The sequence below is a fragment of the Moschus berezovskii genome, chromosome 9 (assembly GCF_049115385.1).
Source record: "Moschus berezovskii isolate FMDL1 chromosome 9, NW_MosBer_1.0, whole genome shotgun sequence".
NCBI classification, from domain to species: Eukaryota; Metazoa; Chordata; class Mammalia; order Artiodactyla; family Moschidae; genus Moschus; species Moschus berezovskii.
This window is the reverse complement of record NC_142468.1, coordinates 35,748,236-35,765,420: the sequence shown is the minus strand read 5'-3', so window position 1 is coordinate 35,765,420 and position 17,185 is coordinate 35,748,236. Positions and strand designations below refer to the sequence as shown.

Below are 17,185 nucleotides of genomic sequence, written 5' to 3'. Positions count from 1 at the left end.
ATGAATTTATATGATGTTATTTTTTCATTAAATTTAAGATTTTATTATAAATAGAAAAATGTGTGGTTGACTGTAGCATTTACTGCCTTAATGAAGTAGTTACTGTTGTTATGGTTTGTAGTGCTTTCCTACCTCCACCCATGCCCGAATTATAACCAAACAGTAACTAGTTATAACAGTAACTAGTAGAGTTGATCAGTTCATGAAATAGTGTTAGAGACCAGAGAAACGAGAGGATGAAGTTCCATTTTATGGTTATCATTAGCCTTGCCTGAGTGTGTGCTAAGTTGCTTCAGTCGTGTCCGACTCTTTGCGACCCCATGGACTGTAGTCCACCAGGCTCTTCTGTCCTTGGCATTCTCCAGGCAAGAATACTGGAGTGGGTTGCCATGTCCTCCTCCAGGGGATCTTCCTGACCCAGGGATCGAACCCGCATCTCTTAAGTCTCCTGCATTGGCAGGTGGGTTCTTTAGCACCACTTGGGATGCCCCATCGTTAGCCTTACGTAACTTAATTTGAATAGGATTGCTGGAAGAAATAGGGTAAACAGTGTATTTGATTTTAAGGCGAAAAGTGATTTGACTTCAGGTTGTGGAAACATAAGTAGAAATACTTGACAGGATAATCAAATTAAAACTCTATTTGGCTAGCGCTAGAAGTTACAGAATTGTAGACATATAGAGCAACTGAGATTTCTGGGCCTTCAGAAAGGAAAAGAAGCAGCTAGAGAAAAATGAGAAGCTACTATATTTTGAAGCTAGTTGTTTTTTTCAGAAAATTAAAGTATGTTGTACTTATGTGTCTTTGAAAAAGGCAATAAGAACAGAAAATTCATCTTTGACAAAAGAAGTTCAAGATTTAAAGGCCAAGCAAAATGATCAGGTAATGTATTAAGTAGACCCTGTAACCATTGTCTTTTAAACAGTTTGCATACCTGTTATCAAATACAGTAGCAAGTCTTGTTTGTTCCTCCCTTCTCCAGCATGGCATTTGTCATTTGCAGTTTTAATCTGTGATTGATTGGTGACTTGATTGTGAGTAATAGGAGCTGCAATTCAGTAAACGCTGACATAGGCAGACACTGGATAGAGTACTCTAGATAGCGTGTCCTTGCTCGTTACTATAATGATCGATGGTTTTGAATATACATATGTGAAAATTCTAAATAATAGTAAAAGAAGTTACCTATCTTCTCCTTATATGGTTAGGATCATTGAGTTAATAATTTTAATATTTATACACTGATTTTTCTTTTGACCTACACTTACAATAAGTAGCTTTAAATCTCCTTACTTTCAAAGTGCTTTTCATAATTCTGACATTTAAAAAAATCTGTAAAGAATTAATTGCCAGGTTTCTTTTTCCTAGATTTTGGTATAGTGGAAAATTTAATTTAAAAAATAACATACTTTTAAATTTATGGCCCATTTTTATTTTGAGCATATTACTAAGTAGGATACCCTCCTATTTCTAGGTTTCCTTTGCATCTCTAGTTGAAGAACTTAAGAAAGTGTAAGTAATGACATTATCAAGCTGGTCTTTTTCTTTCGCTCCATTTTCTTCTTGCTCATAAGTCTTACTTTATTGTGCAATTGAGGTGGCTAGGATTTTTTCATTGTTGGAATAAGGCAACTTAGCTGTGCTTTCCCAGTGCTATTTGTGATTGTTAAAAATCAGTTTCCATGATGGACTGCCATTTATTAACTTAGAGTATCAAATTGTTAATTTTGTTTATGCAGTAAGAACTATTAATGAACAGGTTATATTGAATAGAGGTCAGTTCTTTATATGTGTTGTTTTCTTGATGTGTCTGTAAGGTTTAATGCTATAATTGTATATAATTCTTCTATAGCTTTCAGAGCTCTCTAGAAGCCTGTATTGTTGAGAGGAACTCAGTTCTCCCTAGTATTCTTTGGAATACAAATCTTACATTCCCTGTGCTCTTTTGAAGCATGTCACCAGCTTCTCCTTGTGTGTATACGCTTCAGCCGTCTAGTAGTTACTGCTTAGTTTTTATTTAGGAAGAACTCTTAAGTGTTTTTTTCCTGGCTGCAAGTTGTTCTTTTACTTAAAACGGGGAGAATTGATTTGGTGAACTTGTTCGTGATTTGGTGCTGTTTTTATATCTTAGTGGTGGGTCTTGATGATTTCTCTCCTCGTTTAACACTGCATTTCCTGTCTAAGGATCCATGAAAAAGATGGAAAGATCAAGTCTGTGGAAGAGCTTTTGGAAGCCGAACTTCTCAAAGTTGCTAATAAGGAGAAAACTATTCAGGTATTGAGAGAGATAAAACCTGTGTTTTGTTTTTTTGTTTATCAACTTTAGTGAATACCATTTAATTTCATGTGTTTGTCTGTACATTGCATTTTATGTCAATTTCTGTGTTTCCATTGTCCAATCTTGTCTGTTTTGTCATTGTCAAGGGTTTGAATCAGGAAATAGAGGCTCTAAAAGAAGAAATAGGAAATATCCAGCTTGAAAAGGCTCAACAGGTAAAAATCCCAGAGCCATAGCATGACAGATTTATTAGTGTATATGTATTTATAAATTATTTGGTTTTTTTCTTGCTACTCGGAAAAAAACTTTTTAGTAATGTGTTGTAAGTATGTTGGGTTTTGTGCTTATTATTTTTGCCTGATTTGAGAAAATGTTCTTAATATTTGAATCAACATACCTTTTAATTGTTAAAGTTCATTTTCTGGGAAGTTTTCTATAGTAATGTTTATTTTAGTTTGCCAACTTAACAAAACAAAACACCGGTAAATTTTTTTTTTAAATGCATGTTCCATGATATTTTTAATATATGTATTACTCAACCTTTGCCTTTAGAATAAAGTACAGATTTCATGGGGGTATTTCAGAGGTAGGTGTGGTTACTGGAAATAAATGTGTGGTTTTGGTGAATTTAATCTGATAAGGTCTCATTGAAAGAAAGTTTGAGATTGCATGGAAGAGATGATTCATACATTCATCCAACAGATTAATTTAGAAATGTTTATTCAGTTCCTCCTACTTATCAAAGTATTATTTGTTGGAGATAATGTGTTGAATGAAATAAGGTATGAGGAAATGATTAAACTCCTAATGCTGCTGCTAAGTTGCCTCAGTCGTGTCCGACTCTGTGCGACCCCATAGACGGCAGCCCACCAGGCTCCCCCGTCCCTGGGATTCTCCAGGCAAGAACACTGGAATGGGTATTCAGAAAGTCCCCTCCTGAGGAGATGATACCTAAGCCAAGATCTGAAGGGACTGTGAGAAGACAGTGGGGAATAAAAGATTCTGTTGTATTGTGTATGATAAGAAGAAGAGATTAAAGGAGAGTATAAAGAATACTCCAGTATTATTATCTGGAGAATCCCCATGGACAGGGGCCTGGTGGGCTACAGTACGTGGGGTCACAAAGAGTTGGATATGACTGAGAGACTAAGCACACACTTACATAAAGTACTGTTGAGTAGTTGGCCTTGAAGACTGGGAGGGAAAAGTGCTCTGACATTGTAGGGAGGTATGTGGATATTTAATATTCTAATTTTCATAATTTTATGTTTTAGAAGTATCACTTTCCTTAGACTTACCACTCGTAACTGTATTCCTTGTCTCTTCTCCCCCTACACCCCCTTTTAAAACTTCTTACTCTTACTGTCATTGGAGTCAGGAGAGGGTGAAATCAGGTCATCTCATTTTGACATGAATAATTCAACTAGGATCTTTGCGATTTGAAATGTATACATTTTAAAGTTTATCATAAAGTGTAGTAAAGTAAACTGAAAGAAAACGAGTTACTTTTTTTCTGCTTCTTTGTATTGCAGTTATCTATCACTTCTCAAGTTCAGGAACTTCAGAACTTGTAAGTATCATCTTCCTCACTTCCCTTTAATATTTCTTTTCCACAAGTTAAATATAAAATTATAATGAAAATCCTATAATTTTATTTGATTTCAAGTAATATTTTAAAGAACATCAAATTATATCGTAAAGGCCTCAAGGTCTTAAATTTTTCATTAGACTTTAACCTACAGGTTTACTGATGGGAATGGGGATACAGTGGAAGTCTTATTTTTCTGATTTATAATCTAAATATGACCTTAAACTGATATGTTGCTCTTTGCTTATTTTAATAGCCACTGTGAAACTGGTTATCTATTTCATACCCAAACTAGTTGTAATAAGTTAAATTTGCTGGTATTGACTTAAACAGTGTGTTAATGGGTGGGAATAGAGCTGCTTCTCAGTTTGATGTCTCTAAAATCTGCCTTTATACATATGTATAAATCTGTGCCTTTATACATAAAATATTTATTTTTTAGTTTATTTAATCAATTTGGGTTATGAGTATAATCTGAAATATACTTTTCCAGTCTCCAGTACTTTTACTTTGTTTAGTCTTTAGTCATGTAACATTTTCATTGATAGTTCTTATTAACTTACTGTTAGATTAAAAGGAAAGGAGGAACAGATGAATAACATGAAGACTGTTTTAGAAGAGAAGGAGAAAGACCTAGACAATAGAGGGAGACGGTTACAGGTGAGAAGTTAAAAATAAAAGGTAACACCCTTTTTTATATTTCAATATCAATTTTATTCAGACTTACTCTTTTTCAGGATCTTCAAGAAGAAAATGAATCTTTAAAAACTCATGTTCAGGAATTTGCACAGCATAAGTTTCAAGAGGTATAGTATAAACAGATTGCCAGCATATTTTATAAAAAATGAGGAATCTCTATTTTACTGTACTAGAAAATAAAGAAGTTATTATAGTCTCCTGAGTTTTTTTTTTTGCCATAAAAATTACTGTGGTATCGTAGTTTTATTGCTGTTGATAAAATAAAATTAACTTTTATTCCTGTCAAATCTATCACTGCCTCATTTGTCAACCTGAGTCTCAAAGCATTTCCTCTCCTTACTTTTTCAGACGGACTCTCCTTCTCCTTTTTAAGTGTGTGTTGTTTAATTGGTGTATTAATCTGTAATCCTTTAACAAATGGATATTAAAAATTAAAGAAAATTCATCCTTTGTTTTATGAGTGGCTCAATCTTAAATCTACCATAGATAATTGTGTTTTTTTTTTATTGGTGACTCATTCTGTAATATGTTGTAGAACCTCATCTTTTTGACGTTAGAATTAAAAATGTGAAATCTGTTTCTTAGGCGTGTTCTGCATCACAATTTGAAGAACTTCAGATTGTGTAAGTATACTTGTAGCCAGCATTTTAAAGAGGAAATTTTTAATATTTTCTTGAATGTCCTTGAATATTATGAGTTTCTTCTAAGTCTTTAACTTTCTTGTTAAGTAGGAATTATAATCCAAGGGTAAATAAATCTCTATTTGGTGTAATAAAACAGAGACCTTTCAGGTGCTTTCAGATACCTGGAGACTATCCTTACCAAACTCTTCAAATGCATTTTCCAAAATACTCTCTGTTAATATGGACTGGTTTTAAGTTCTCTGTCTCTCTCTCTTTTTGAATGAAGTATGTAGTTATTGTAAAGAGAGGTTAAATTTATTTCAAATTAAAGTCATTTTTATTACTTGAAAGATCAAAATCTCTGAATTAACCAGAAGATAATCTTAGCCATAATCTTGATAGTGAATATGGAATCTTTCTATAAAAGTAACTTGCGTTTTGGGGAAAGTAATATCTTTTGTCATGTCAGTCATATTGTGCCAAATAGTAAAAATATTCAATCTAATAAGCCGAATAGTAAAAATATTCAATCTAATGAGCATGGGCTTCCCAGGTGGCACTAGTGGAAAAGAAACCCACCTGAAAAGGCAGGAGACAAGAAGAGATGTGGGTTCGATCTCTGGGTCAGGGAGATCCCCTGGAGGAGGAAACAGGAACCCACCCCAGTATTCTTGCCTGGAGAATCTTATGGACAGAGGAGCCTGGCAGGCTACAGTCCATAGGGTCGCATAGAGTCGGACACGACTGAAGTGACTTAGCATGCACTTAGCATACGTGCAATGAGCATAGGAAGTATTAATCTGTTCCTCCTAGAAAATTTTTATCCTATGAAGTCTGTTCTCTCAAATTGATCTAAGTGGTAAAAAGTATATCTGGACTTAATCTTTTTGGCCTTCTATTAATTTTAAGAGATTTTTGCTTAGATATGATCTATTCAGTTGAAGTGGCTTTTTGAAGCTGTTATCTTTAAAGAAATAAAATATTGAAGATATTTATTGTCATTATCTTCATGGAGAAAAAGAGGATGTCTCTATTTATGGCACTAATATTGCTCATTTGTACAATTGTTTATCTTGTGGACTTGTGTAACTGTCCAAGTGGTTTTGTGTCATTTGCAAATAGAAAGCTGAGAGACATGTTTGAGGCCTGTTGTTAGTGGTATGGTGGTGGTGGTTTAGTTGCTAAGTTGTGTCTGACTCTTAAGACCCCATGGACTGTAACCTGCCAGGCTTCTCTGTCCATGGGGATTCTCCGGGCAAGAATACTGGAGTGGGTTGCCATTTCCTTCTCCAGGGGATCTTCCTAACCCAGGAATCGAACCGAGATCTTCTGCATTGCAGGCGGATTATTTACTGACTGAGCTATAAGGGAAGCCCTCTTAGTGGTATATAGATCATTAAAGTATGATTTTAGATTTATTTCTACCTCACATTAAAAAATTAATGCAATATTTTGGGGGGCACTTTTACGTTTACAGAGAAAATTGAGAGAGCAATACAGAGAATTTTTGTACACCCTCCCCTCTCATTTCTCTTCTTATTTACACCTTATATTAGTGTGGTAATTTGTTACAATTCATAAGTGAAGTCAGTATATTGTTATTAACTGTCCATAGTATCCATTAGGGTTCAGTTTTGTGTTGTACATTCTGTAGATTTTTGACTAATGTATCTATCATTATAGAATCATAAAAGGAAAAGTTTATTGTCCTAAAATTCTTCTATGCTCCTCCAATTCACCTAACTAAGTATAACATCTTTGTAAAAATTCTAGGTTGAAAGAAAAGGAAAATGAAATGGCGAGACTAGAAACTGTGCTAAGAGAGAGGGAGAGTGATCTTTCTAGCAAAACAAAGCTGTTACAGGTAAATGTGTTTACTTAAGGTTATCATGTGAGTTACTGTCTTTGCATGTTTGAAAACAATTTTAACTACTGAAGGAGAAGATAGAATACAAAATGACATTCCCTCCCACCCAGATCCTGGGTCTCATTCCTCAGATAACTACTGTCACTTTTTCATATATCTTCTGAGTAAGTGCCCATGCATAAAATGTGTATGTGTTTAAATATACTGTATTTTTAATCATACACACTTTTGTTTTTTGCTTCTCTGCTCACCCAGTTAATAATCTTTCTGAGATATTTCCACATCAGCACATTTTTATCTTAATGTTTAATGATGTTGTTATATTTTTTGTATGATTGTGTTATTATTTATACCGCCAGTCTTAGTTTATGAATACCTAGATTATTTAGAGTTGTGTTTCCTGTTAAAACAATTCTTTGTGAGTATCCTTAACACACACACTTTCTGTATTTACAGTGCCATGCTAAGTTGTTTCAGTCGTGTCTGACTCTTTGCTACCCTAGGGACTGCAGCCCACCAGGCTCCTGTGTCCATGGGATTTCCCAGGCAAGAATACTAGAGTGAATTGCCATTCCCTTCTCCAGATGGTCTTCCTGACCCAGGGATTGAACCTGTGTCTCTTATGTCTTCCTGCATTGGCAGGCTGTTTCTCATACAGTACTGTATCTGTGTTTAAAATTCCTGCACGTGAACTTTTGGGTGAAAGTTTTATGCAGAGGGTTTTTTTCCCTTCTTGAAAGTGATAGTTAAAATAGAAAATAGTATCACGTCATCTTCATTTGTAGTTAGTACTGAAAGTCCTTATAGAACTTTGCTTTGAAGTGGTAGAAGATTTTAGACGTCTGCATTGTCTCATGCATGTATGTGAGAGTTGGACCAGAAAGAAGGCTGAGCCCCGAAGAAGTGATGCTTTCGAACTGTGGTGCTGGAGAAGATTCTTGAGAGTCCGTGTACTGCAAGGAGATCAAACCAGTCAGTCCTAAAGGAAATCAGTCCTGAATATTCATTTGAAGGACTGATGCTGAAGCTCCAATACTTTAACCACCTGATGTGAAGAGCCAACACATGGGAAAAGACCCAGATGCTGGCAAAGATTGAAGGCAGGAGGAGAAGGGGATGACAGAGGATGAGATGGTTGAATGGCATCACTAATTCAACGGACATGAGTTTGAACAAAATCTGGGAGATTGTGAAGGACAGGGAAGCCTGGTGTGCTGCAGTGCACGGGTTGCAAAGAGTCTGACAGGACTGAGCGACTGAACAGCAACATTGTCTCACATACTTGTTTTCACATTTTCTGCTCCATGGGTTGGTTCTGACACATTCCCTTTTGTTCCCAAGTATATTCATTTAAAATTTTGTCAGATAATGCTAAATTGCCCTCCCAAGTGTTTTTACTAATTTACACTCTCAGATAGACTGAATTACAGCTGAACAAATAAATTACACTCAATTAAACAACTGAACTACAACAACTAAATTACATTCTCCAACAGAGAGCCATTCCTTTTCATCCTCATCAATACTGATGAAGATGAAAGATTTGATATTCTGCTTGAAAGATGGTTAGATTATTTTAATTTGCATTTGCTAGTGAGAGAAGTAGGGCTCCCCAGGTGGGCTCATTGGTAAAGAATTCTCCTGCCAGTGCAGGAGACGTAGGTTCAATCCTTGGAGAAGGAAATGGCTACCCACTATAGTATTCTTGCCTGGGAAATCCTATGGACAGAGGAGCCTGGTAGGCTACAGTCCATAGGGTTGCAAAAGAGCTGGACATGGACGCTACCAGTGACTTAGTGACTAAACAAGAGTGAGAGAAGTTAAGCACTCTTCATTTGTATATGAGTATTTGTAAATGAGTTTCCTAATTTCCTCCTCTTGGTTGACTTTTTAAAAAAACTAATTTAGTAAGTAAGATCCTTTTCACGTAATAAGAGAAATTTGATTCTGTCATATGTGAGGCAATTTAAGTTTTTCTTTTGACTTCCTTTGTCCCCTCCCCGCCACCTTAGAAGTTTAAAACTTTTATGTACTCAGATATAAGTAATTTTCTGAGTTTGAAGTCTTGAAATTTATTTCTCCTTCTGTGATCATAAGAGTGTTTTCACATGTTTTCTTCTAATACTGTTGATAATTTATTTATTTTTGCTTAGATGTTTTATTCACATGTAATTTAAGTTATGAGATTAGCATTTCAACCTTAGAAAAGACAAGCTACATTTTTAAGTAATCCGTTATTATTTTACTGCGGTGCTTCTCCCCCCCGCCCCCTCCCCCTCGCTCCAGTGTACTCCACAGCTGTAGAGGGGTGCTCCTGCATCTAGTGGGTGGAGACTGTGGATATTGCTAAACATCCGGCAGTATGTAGGACAGCCCCCACGCAGAGACATATCCAGTACAAAATTTCAGTAGAACTTGCCTTACTGATTTGAGGTATCACCCTGTAGTAAATTCCTACAGGTGTTTGGGTTTGTTTCTGGATTTCTTCCATTGAGACATACTCATTCCGCAGATAGTACAGAATAATTTAATTATTCCAGCTTTATGCATGTGTGTGTGCTAAGTTGCCTCAGTAGCATCTGACTCTTTGTGACCCTATGGACTGTAGCCTGCCAGGCTCCTTTGTCCTTGGGATTCTCCAGGCAAGAATTCTGGAGTGGGTTGCCATGTCCTTGGGCCTCCAAGGGATCTTCCCCACCGAGGGATCAAACCCACTTCTCATATGTCTCCTGCATTGGCAGGCAGGTTCTTTATCACTCTTGGCACCTGGGAATCCCTATTCTAATTTTATAAAGTGTTTTAATATAGGGCTTATTATACCGTTTGAAAATCTTTATTATTTTAGAATTTCCCTGGTTTGTGTGACATGTTTTAAAGTTTATATTGAAAATAAAAATTTCTGTATTCATGTTTAATTTTTGTTTAAATAGGAAGTACAAGATGAAAACAAATTGTTTAAGTCCCAAATTGAGGAGCTTAAGCAACAAAACTACCAAGAGGTAAGTTCTGTTAGATGCTTTGCCTTTTTATTTATGTGGTAAAAATTTTATGACTCATGACTTTTGTCTTTTCATTGTTTTATTTATAACTGTTTATCAAATTTCCTAAAATATAAAGTAGTTGGCTATGTCATAGCCAAGATATGGTAATCTGTAGTTTATAAAGTAGCCACAATATTACTGTATATATATTCCAGCTCTGTTTTGTATCTGTGTGTCTCTGTTTTCAGATCCTTTAGAATGCTTTCCTTAGCAAGTCAGATAAAATCCTTTAGAGGTCAGTTTAAAACTGTGTGTATGCTTTACTTCTTCCCCTTTTCTCAAAATATCTACAATTGGAGAGAAACTAAGAAATGTGTAATATTATAAGTAATAATTGACCACTATTCAAAATACTTTTTCAAAGTATAATTCTGTTTGGTAAAAATATGATGTGTATGTTTTTTTAATTAATGTTACCAAAATAGTCTTTAAATTATTTATGTATGTGTATGGATAAACTGGAAACTGTTTTGATGGACAAAAGAATTAGCGTCCTTGTCAACAAGAAGTTTATAGTAGTTTAGTTTGGGAGATTGTAGTCATCAAGAATAAATACTGTATATGAAGGACTATGTACATAATAGGTAAATATTATGTAAAGTTTTTTATATACAAGTTACCTAACCTTTCCTTCATTAATGGTTTTATTTTTTTTTTACTTTTGAAAACTTAACATAGTCAAATATGAATTGTGCATTATGAAAATTTAAGGTATTAACTAGTGCTTTGCACCTGATAGGAAACTGATATATATTTAAGTGTAAAGTTTTAAGAATATAGTGACAATGGAGATTTGATTTAACACTCAATATGTTTTATAAATGTATACATGTTTTTATTAAAATTACTTTTTGATGACATATCAGTTATGCTATAGTTTTACCGTTGGTGTTGTCTTAAATTTATGTCTGAGAAGAGTTTTAATTATTTGCAGTCTTCTGGAAAGCTATGTTTTAAAGTAACATTGAACTCTTTTAATAGGCATCTTCTTTTCCCCCTCATGAAGAACTGTTAAAAGTGTAAGTAATATTTTTTATTCACAATTTGAAAAGTGGTAAATTCTTGTTACTAAACAGTTCTCAGATAAGCGATTTAATGTAATTGCAAATGCTCCTCTATTTTTACGGTTCTATTTGGATTTCTTGGATAGTAGATCAAAGAGCTTAGCTATGCCTTTGGCTGAGCTAATGTTCCTTTTATGGTATTAAATATTTGGATTTCTTTGAACATTTTGTTGAGCGTGATACTGGACATTTCAGGCATTCAGAAAATATCTAATCACATATAGCTATACTTTGAAGCCTTTAGTAATTTACCTTAAATTATCTCACTTATTCTACTGATATCATTATGGAATTGAACCATGCAAATTTTGGTTTAGCTTCTGCATTAAAAAAGCAAATCTTGTAATTTTTATGGTTGCTGTCTTTTAAGGAGTTTTTTTGTTTTTGTTTTTTTTTAAACCGAAACATTTTTATTGTGGGTCTGTATTTTTCTCTAAGAGGCTATATTTAAGGTCATTTCAGATAAGTTGGTATGCTTCAACATGTTAAATGTCAGCCACATTAAGTATATTCAGTGATATATCTATATGTTCTTCCATCTTGTTTACAAAGTTGGTGGTTTACAAAGTTACTAGTTTAGAATCATTTACTGTTAAATTGGGTCTTGAGTTTGTCTATGTAGAGCAAGGGTTAGCAAGCAAACTTCTTTTTAATAAGTGGCCTGATAGTGAATATTTTAGACTTTCTGGGCCACATTGTTTCATATCCCTTTTTCCCTTTACCCCCCACAATTCTTTAAAAACATAAAATCAGATCTTGGCTTGAGGTCCATACAAAACCATACTGTGGATCTTGCCCAGAACTCTAGTTTGCGAACCCCTTATATAGAGCCTTATTCTTAGGGAAGAGGTATTTGTAATTTAATTTTCTACCCTAGCTACTTCTCAGCTATAACAGAATCAAAGTATAAATCTTTGTCATTTCTTTCTGCATTTCTGGGAAGTAACTAAGTCATTTGACAGAACCAAAATAACATGAATCCTAAGACTGTTATGAAAGTGAAAAGAGAACACCTACCTTATGTTAATGTCATACTTTTATTGTGGGTTAGCCACTGAAAGTCATAATTGATTTCATTACCTTCTGAAAAAAAAAATTTAAGGGAGTGCACCTACATCACTTTTTATTCTTGTGAAAATAGCTGCTTCACTGCCCTAGTTAAAAATAGAAGTAACTACAACTATAGCAGTTCATGTATTCATGAACTGTTTCTTAGGGGATGATTTCTTTTTAGCATAAATGTCAACATATCATACTGTAAAGTTTTATTTATTTCTGAAAATAAGAATTCATTCTGAAAATAGATTTTCTTTGGTAACTGTAGTTAAGCTTAAAGAGTTTGCCTAGGTTACTGCGTTTTTCAAAGCATCACCTACTTGCTGTTTTTATTTTGTAGTAACAAATTTGTTACTATGTTCACTGTTTACCTAAAATACTGTTACATAAATCCATTTTCTGGTTTAGAATTTCAGAAAGAGAGAAGGAAATAACTGATCTTGAGAATGAGTTAGATTCTTTGAAGGATGCTGTTGAACACCAGAGGAAGAAAAATAATGTAAGTGCAAGTGTTTATCAGAATAAAACTTATTATTATTATTTCACTGAAATCCATGGATTAGAATTCTTTTAATCTACTTTTACTTTAAAGTAGGAAATTACTGTTTTGTGTGTAGGTTTTTTGAGAACATTATTGGGGAAATCACTTTATTAGAGAGTAGATTTTATTTTAAATGAATAAGTGAAAAGTCCATTTTGTATACATCTGAATATTTAAATATTCAAGTTAGAATTATTATAGCTTCAACTTAAGAAAAAAACCTATAGTTTACTTTCTGTTGAACTTTTACTGGAAAATTATTCTTTCAGCTCATCATCTTAAAGGCTTTTCTCTTTTTGACTGGGCTAGCCTTTTTGTAAACTATAAAAGTAATGCTAGAATTCAAACTTAGTATTTTCAATAATTATGTGTCTTTTGAAGTCTCTGGCACTTCCCTTTTAAACTGAGAGGTATTTTCAAATTTTGGTGATTAAGCATGTTGTAGGCCTCACAACCGGAGAAGGCAATGCAAGCCACTCCAGTACTCTTGCCTGGAAAATCCCATGGACGGAGGAGCCTGGTAGGCTGCAGTCCATGGGGTCGCTAATGGTCGGACACGACTGAGCGACTTCACTTTCACTTTTCACTTTCACACATTGGAGATGGAAATGGCAACCCACTCCAGTGTTCTTGCCTGGAGAATCCCAGGGATGGGGGAGCCTGGTGGGCTTCCGTCTGTGGGGTCACACTGAGTCGGACACGACTGAAGTCACTTAGCAGCAGCAGCAGGCCTCACAACCTGAATACATTTAGGTTATAATGGATGGATAGTGCCCTGAGAAATATTGACAAATAGTAAATTTAGATGAGTTTCTTAAAGTCTCTCTGATCAGAAGATGCACCTTTAAGTAGAATACAAGCATTCTTGCTAGATGAAGAATTTTTGTACACACAAGTTTCATTGTTAAGACTTGAGGAAAGTTAGAAATGTTATTGAAATCTAAGCCGGTATTTTCTAATGAAATTTGATTTTTCAAAGTTTGCATTAATTTGTTAATTTAACAAGTTGACATGTTTCTGCTCCCCTGAGTTTGTCAAAATTAGGTACGTGAATTGCCCTTTGTGTGTTTGTAACGTTACTAACAGCATTGCTTGGCCAGAAAACCTGAGATGAATTTGCCAGTATTACTGTTAACATCTTAGCTGTGTTTTATGATTGGAATTGTGAGATAAGGAAGGCATAGTAACGCCAGTTTAATGCAGCAGCAGCAGTGCTGGAGGCATTGTTGTGTCTGAAAAGAGCCAGGACACTGGAGGCCAGCAGATGTGACGTCAGTGGTTCTAGTTCTGCCTCCTCATTTGCTTTGTACACGTGGTCATGTTTATTAACTTACCTGAGCTGTGGTTTTGCCATCCATAAAATGGGAATACGTACTTCTTCGGGTTGTCAGGAGGATTAATGAAAATTTATGTGAAGTGCCAGGTACAGTGTTGGACACACAAGTAAGCATTCAATCCATAGTGGTTATTGGTGTTTTAGTTTTTGTTTTTAATCTTTTTAGATTTCTAAATCTGAAAAAAGACGGAAATATAGCAGATTGTCCTTATTAATATTTGCTAATGAAATGCTGTTAAAATAGATCTTTCAGAGCTCAGCTTCTTTCTCTTACAAAAGAATGGGTTTAATAGCTTTCTAGCTTCCCTGCTTGTCTTGACCAAGTAACTTGTGCAATTCCTGTCAGGTTGTTTTTTGGTATGCACATTTGACCATGTCAAGAAAGATGAAATACAGTGATTCCCTATGTTATTCCTAGGTAGATTTGAAATGTGTTAAATCAATAGAACATATTTAGAGGAAAAATTGTTATGCTGCAGTGGAAAGTCCCATGAATGATATTGGGTCCTGTTTAAAAATCATATTTAAAGGCTTTTGTAATACTTGTGTATTTGTTCTGTCCTTAATCCTTTGATATTCAATGTACCTGAAATTATATTTGTAATCTTGGTTTCTGTGCTTACTTTTGAATGCTTTCTTCTTTGTCTTGTGTGCATAGTAATTACTTTAAAGCTGGCATATTTGGTGTGTATACTAAAACATGGGAAGTGGGCATCTTTATTTTCTCATTCAAACTTCTAAACATTGCTTTTTATTTTTTTGCTAATATACATATTTTCCCATTGAAATAATTTTGCAGTAACCAGCATTTAAATGCAGTGCAAAATACTGATGAAGCAAAAAGCAAAAATATTTCATTAATGGATAAACTGAAATCATTCTTTCTAAAAATGATTAGGACCTTCGGGAGAAAAACTGGGAAGCAATGGAAGCATTGGCATCAACTGAAAAATTGCTGCAGGACAAAGTGAACAAGACTTCCAAGGTTGTAATGCTAACTCCTAGAAACGATCCACTGAACAGAGAAAATCTGCAGCTTGTCTTAAAATCCGACTAAAGCATTTAATTTTACTGCAATTTAAATATAAAATCTCCTTATCATCCATATTTATCACCTCTGTCATCTCTGCTTTTTTCACCTACTCCTTGAAGCTTTAATTTTGGGCATGCTGTTTTGTTGTGATTATCTGATTTTTTTGAGCTTTGGTGATTACTGCTTTAAGCTTAAGAGTTTCAGGAGGCCTGTGCTACCCATGTAAGCTCTTGTCAGGCAGAGTGTATCTCTTGGGTTTGTTAAGAGAACTTGGTGAAAACTCTTGAGCCGAAGAGATCTAATCTAATTAACAAACATACACCCAGTGGATTCTCCTAGATTCTCTGAGGCATACCAAGATGACTCAAACAAGGTGGAAAACGATGAAAGTCTTCAGAAATACAGGGAAGTCATCAATTTTGGGTGTGTTATTGGACATGGTTCCTTAGAAGAGATGAAATTAAACTAGGTTTTTAAGTGGCTGGACAGTAATGATGCATATATGTTTAGTATACAGTATTAGTATAAGGGATAATTCTCTTAACTGGAGTATATAAAGTACTCCTAGAACATATATCCCCCTCTGTCTTACAAATAATTAAGAATTCTCCCTGAGTTCAAGTTGTTCCATGGATTTAAAGATTTCAAATCAATTATAATTGAGAAGTTAAAGATTGAGAGAAATAATTGGGGCAGTTTCAAGAATTTTGAAAATTCCTACCAAGAATAAACTTGGAACAAAATTGTTGAATTTTTGTTATGGGTTAAAGTTCATTATGTTATTCAATTCAGCATTCTAGAAGTATCAATATTTTGTGTGCTAAGGTAATATGTTGAATTTTAAATGTAGGTCTTTATGACATTTGAAGGACTTTTTTAAAAAAAGCAGAGTAGAATTTTAATAAAAATTTTAATCGAATATATGTTTGTAGTATATTTTCCTTTAGTGTAATGGATTTATGTTTAGTTACTTACTCATCAGGCCCTAATTTTCACTAAAATCTTGATTTGAAACAGCGAGCAAATATTGGGACCAGAGAAATCCAGTCCAGAGAATAGAAAAATCTAGGCCAGCTTGGACATTATTGTTTCATTGTCAGTGGCTACAGTCAGCTCTGTCAGCAATAGGGGCTCTGTATAGTTTCTGATTGTTTCTATAACTTTGGTTTTCACAGTTAAGAGCTCCCTTTTAGCTTTTATTTTGTTAATGAGGCTGGTTATCTACAAAGTGCTAAACTTAATGTCATGCTATTCCTACAAGAAGTGACATACCACTTGTCATAGGCATTCTTGCATGTTATGATTCCAAAAGAAAACTAGAATTTGTTTCACCATGTGTTTGGTAAGGAATATAAGAATTTATCTATGTTTCAAACCTCATCACCAAATGCATGATGGCCTCTTGCATGGCTGATGATCTATAGAGCATAGATTTTATACTCTTTCTCTGTTTTAATGTGTGTATTTAGACAGTCCTGAGATAGCATAGGTGTAAAGTGATACTGATTAACCTATAGACTACAAGTTTCTTGAGGGATCACTGTAATTGACAGGTTCACATGAAAGACATTTCACACACTATTACACTTAGATAAAAATAGTAACGAGGTTGGAATAGTAAGGAAATAATGATAATGATGCAATTTTCAGTTAAATCTTTTCCAGAGTTTAAGGTGGAATGGAAATTGCTATTCACAACCAAACTACTATGTCAAATGAAAACTTTTAACCTAACTTGTTCCTTTGTTCTTGTTAGTTACAAATTAGACACCTATTTCCTTTAGTTAGATTATTTTTCCTTTGGGGAATTTTCAGAAAGTTTTCTGTCCCACAGTCTCTCTTCCTAACTGATTTTCTTTAGAGGTTGCTCTACTGCTTCTATGCTTTGTTGCTCAGTCATGTCCAACTCTTTGTGACGCCATGGACTGTAGCCCGCCACTCCTCTGTCCATGGGATTTTTCAGGCAAGAATACTGGAGTGGGTTGCCATTTCCTTCTCCAGAGCATCTTCCAGACCCAGGGATCAAACCCCTGTCTCCTGTGTTTCTTGCATTACAGAT

At 34.7% G+C, this 17,185-nt stretch overlaps 1 protein-coding gene across 8 annotated transcripts in view; it reads left to right on the top strand.

The window, feature by feature from the left end:
• Window positions 1-17,185, top strand: part of KTN1 (kinectin 1) — a 117,024-nt gene that overhangs the window by 73,173 nt on the left and 26,666 nt on the right. For 4 of the 8 annotated variants that reach the window (XM_088839572.1, XM_088839574.1, XM_055437315.2 and 1 more), the window contains exons 21-33: window positions 814-882; window positions 1,475-1,512; window positions 2,185-2,275; window positions 2,425-2,493; window positions 3,811-3,848; window positions 4,436-4,526; window positions 4,604-4,672; window positions 5,151-5,188; window positions 6,962-7,052; window positions 9,986-10,054; window positions 11,078-11,115; window positions 12,625-12,715; window positions 14,992-15,078. In XM_088839572.1, coding sequence (XP_088695698.1) covers window positions 814-882; window positions 1,475-1,512; window positions 2,185-2,275; window positions 2,425-2,493; window positions 3,811-3,848; window positions 4,436-4,526; window positions 4,604-4,672; window positions 5,151-5,188; window positions 6,962-7,052; window positions 9,986-10,054; window positions 11,078-11,115; window positions 12,625-12,715; window positions 14,992-15,078 — 879 coding nt within the window. The remainder of the gene's footprint in view (window positions 1-813; window positions 883-1,474; window positions 1,513-2,184; window positions 2,276-2,424; window positions 2,494-3,810; window positions 3,849-4,435; window positions 4,527-4,603; window positions 4,673-5,150; window positions 5,189-6,961; window positions 7,053-9,985; window positions 10,055-11,077; window positions 11,116-12,624; window positions 12,716-14,991; window positions 15,079-17,185) is intronic. The other 4 variants (XM_088839577.1, XM_088839576.1, XM_088839575.1 and 1 more) reach the window with 1 other exon arrangement.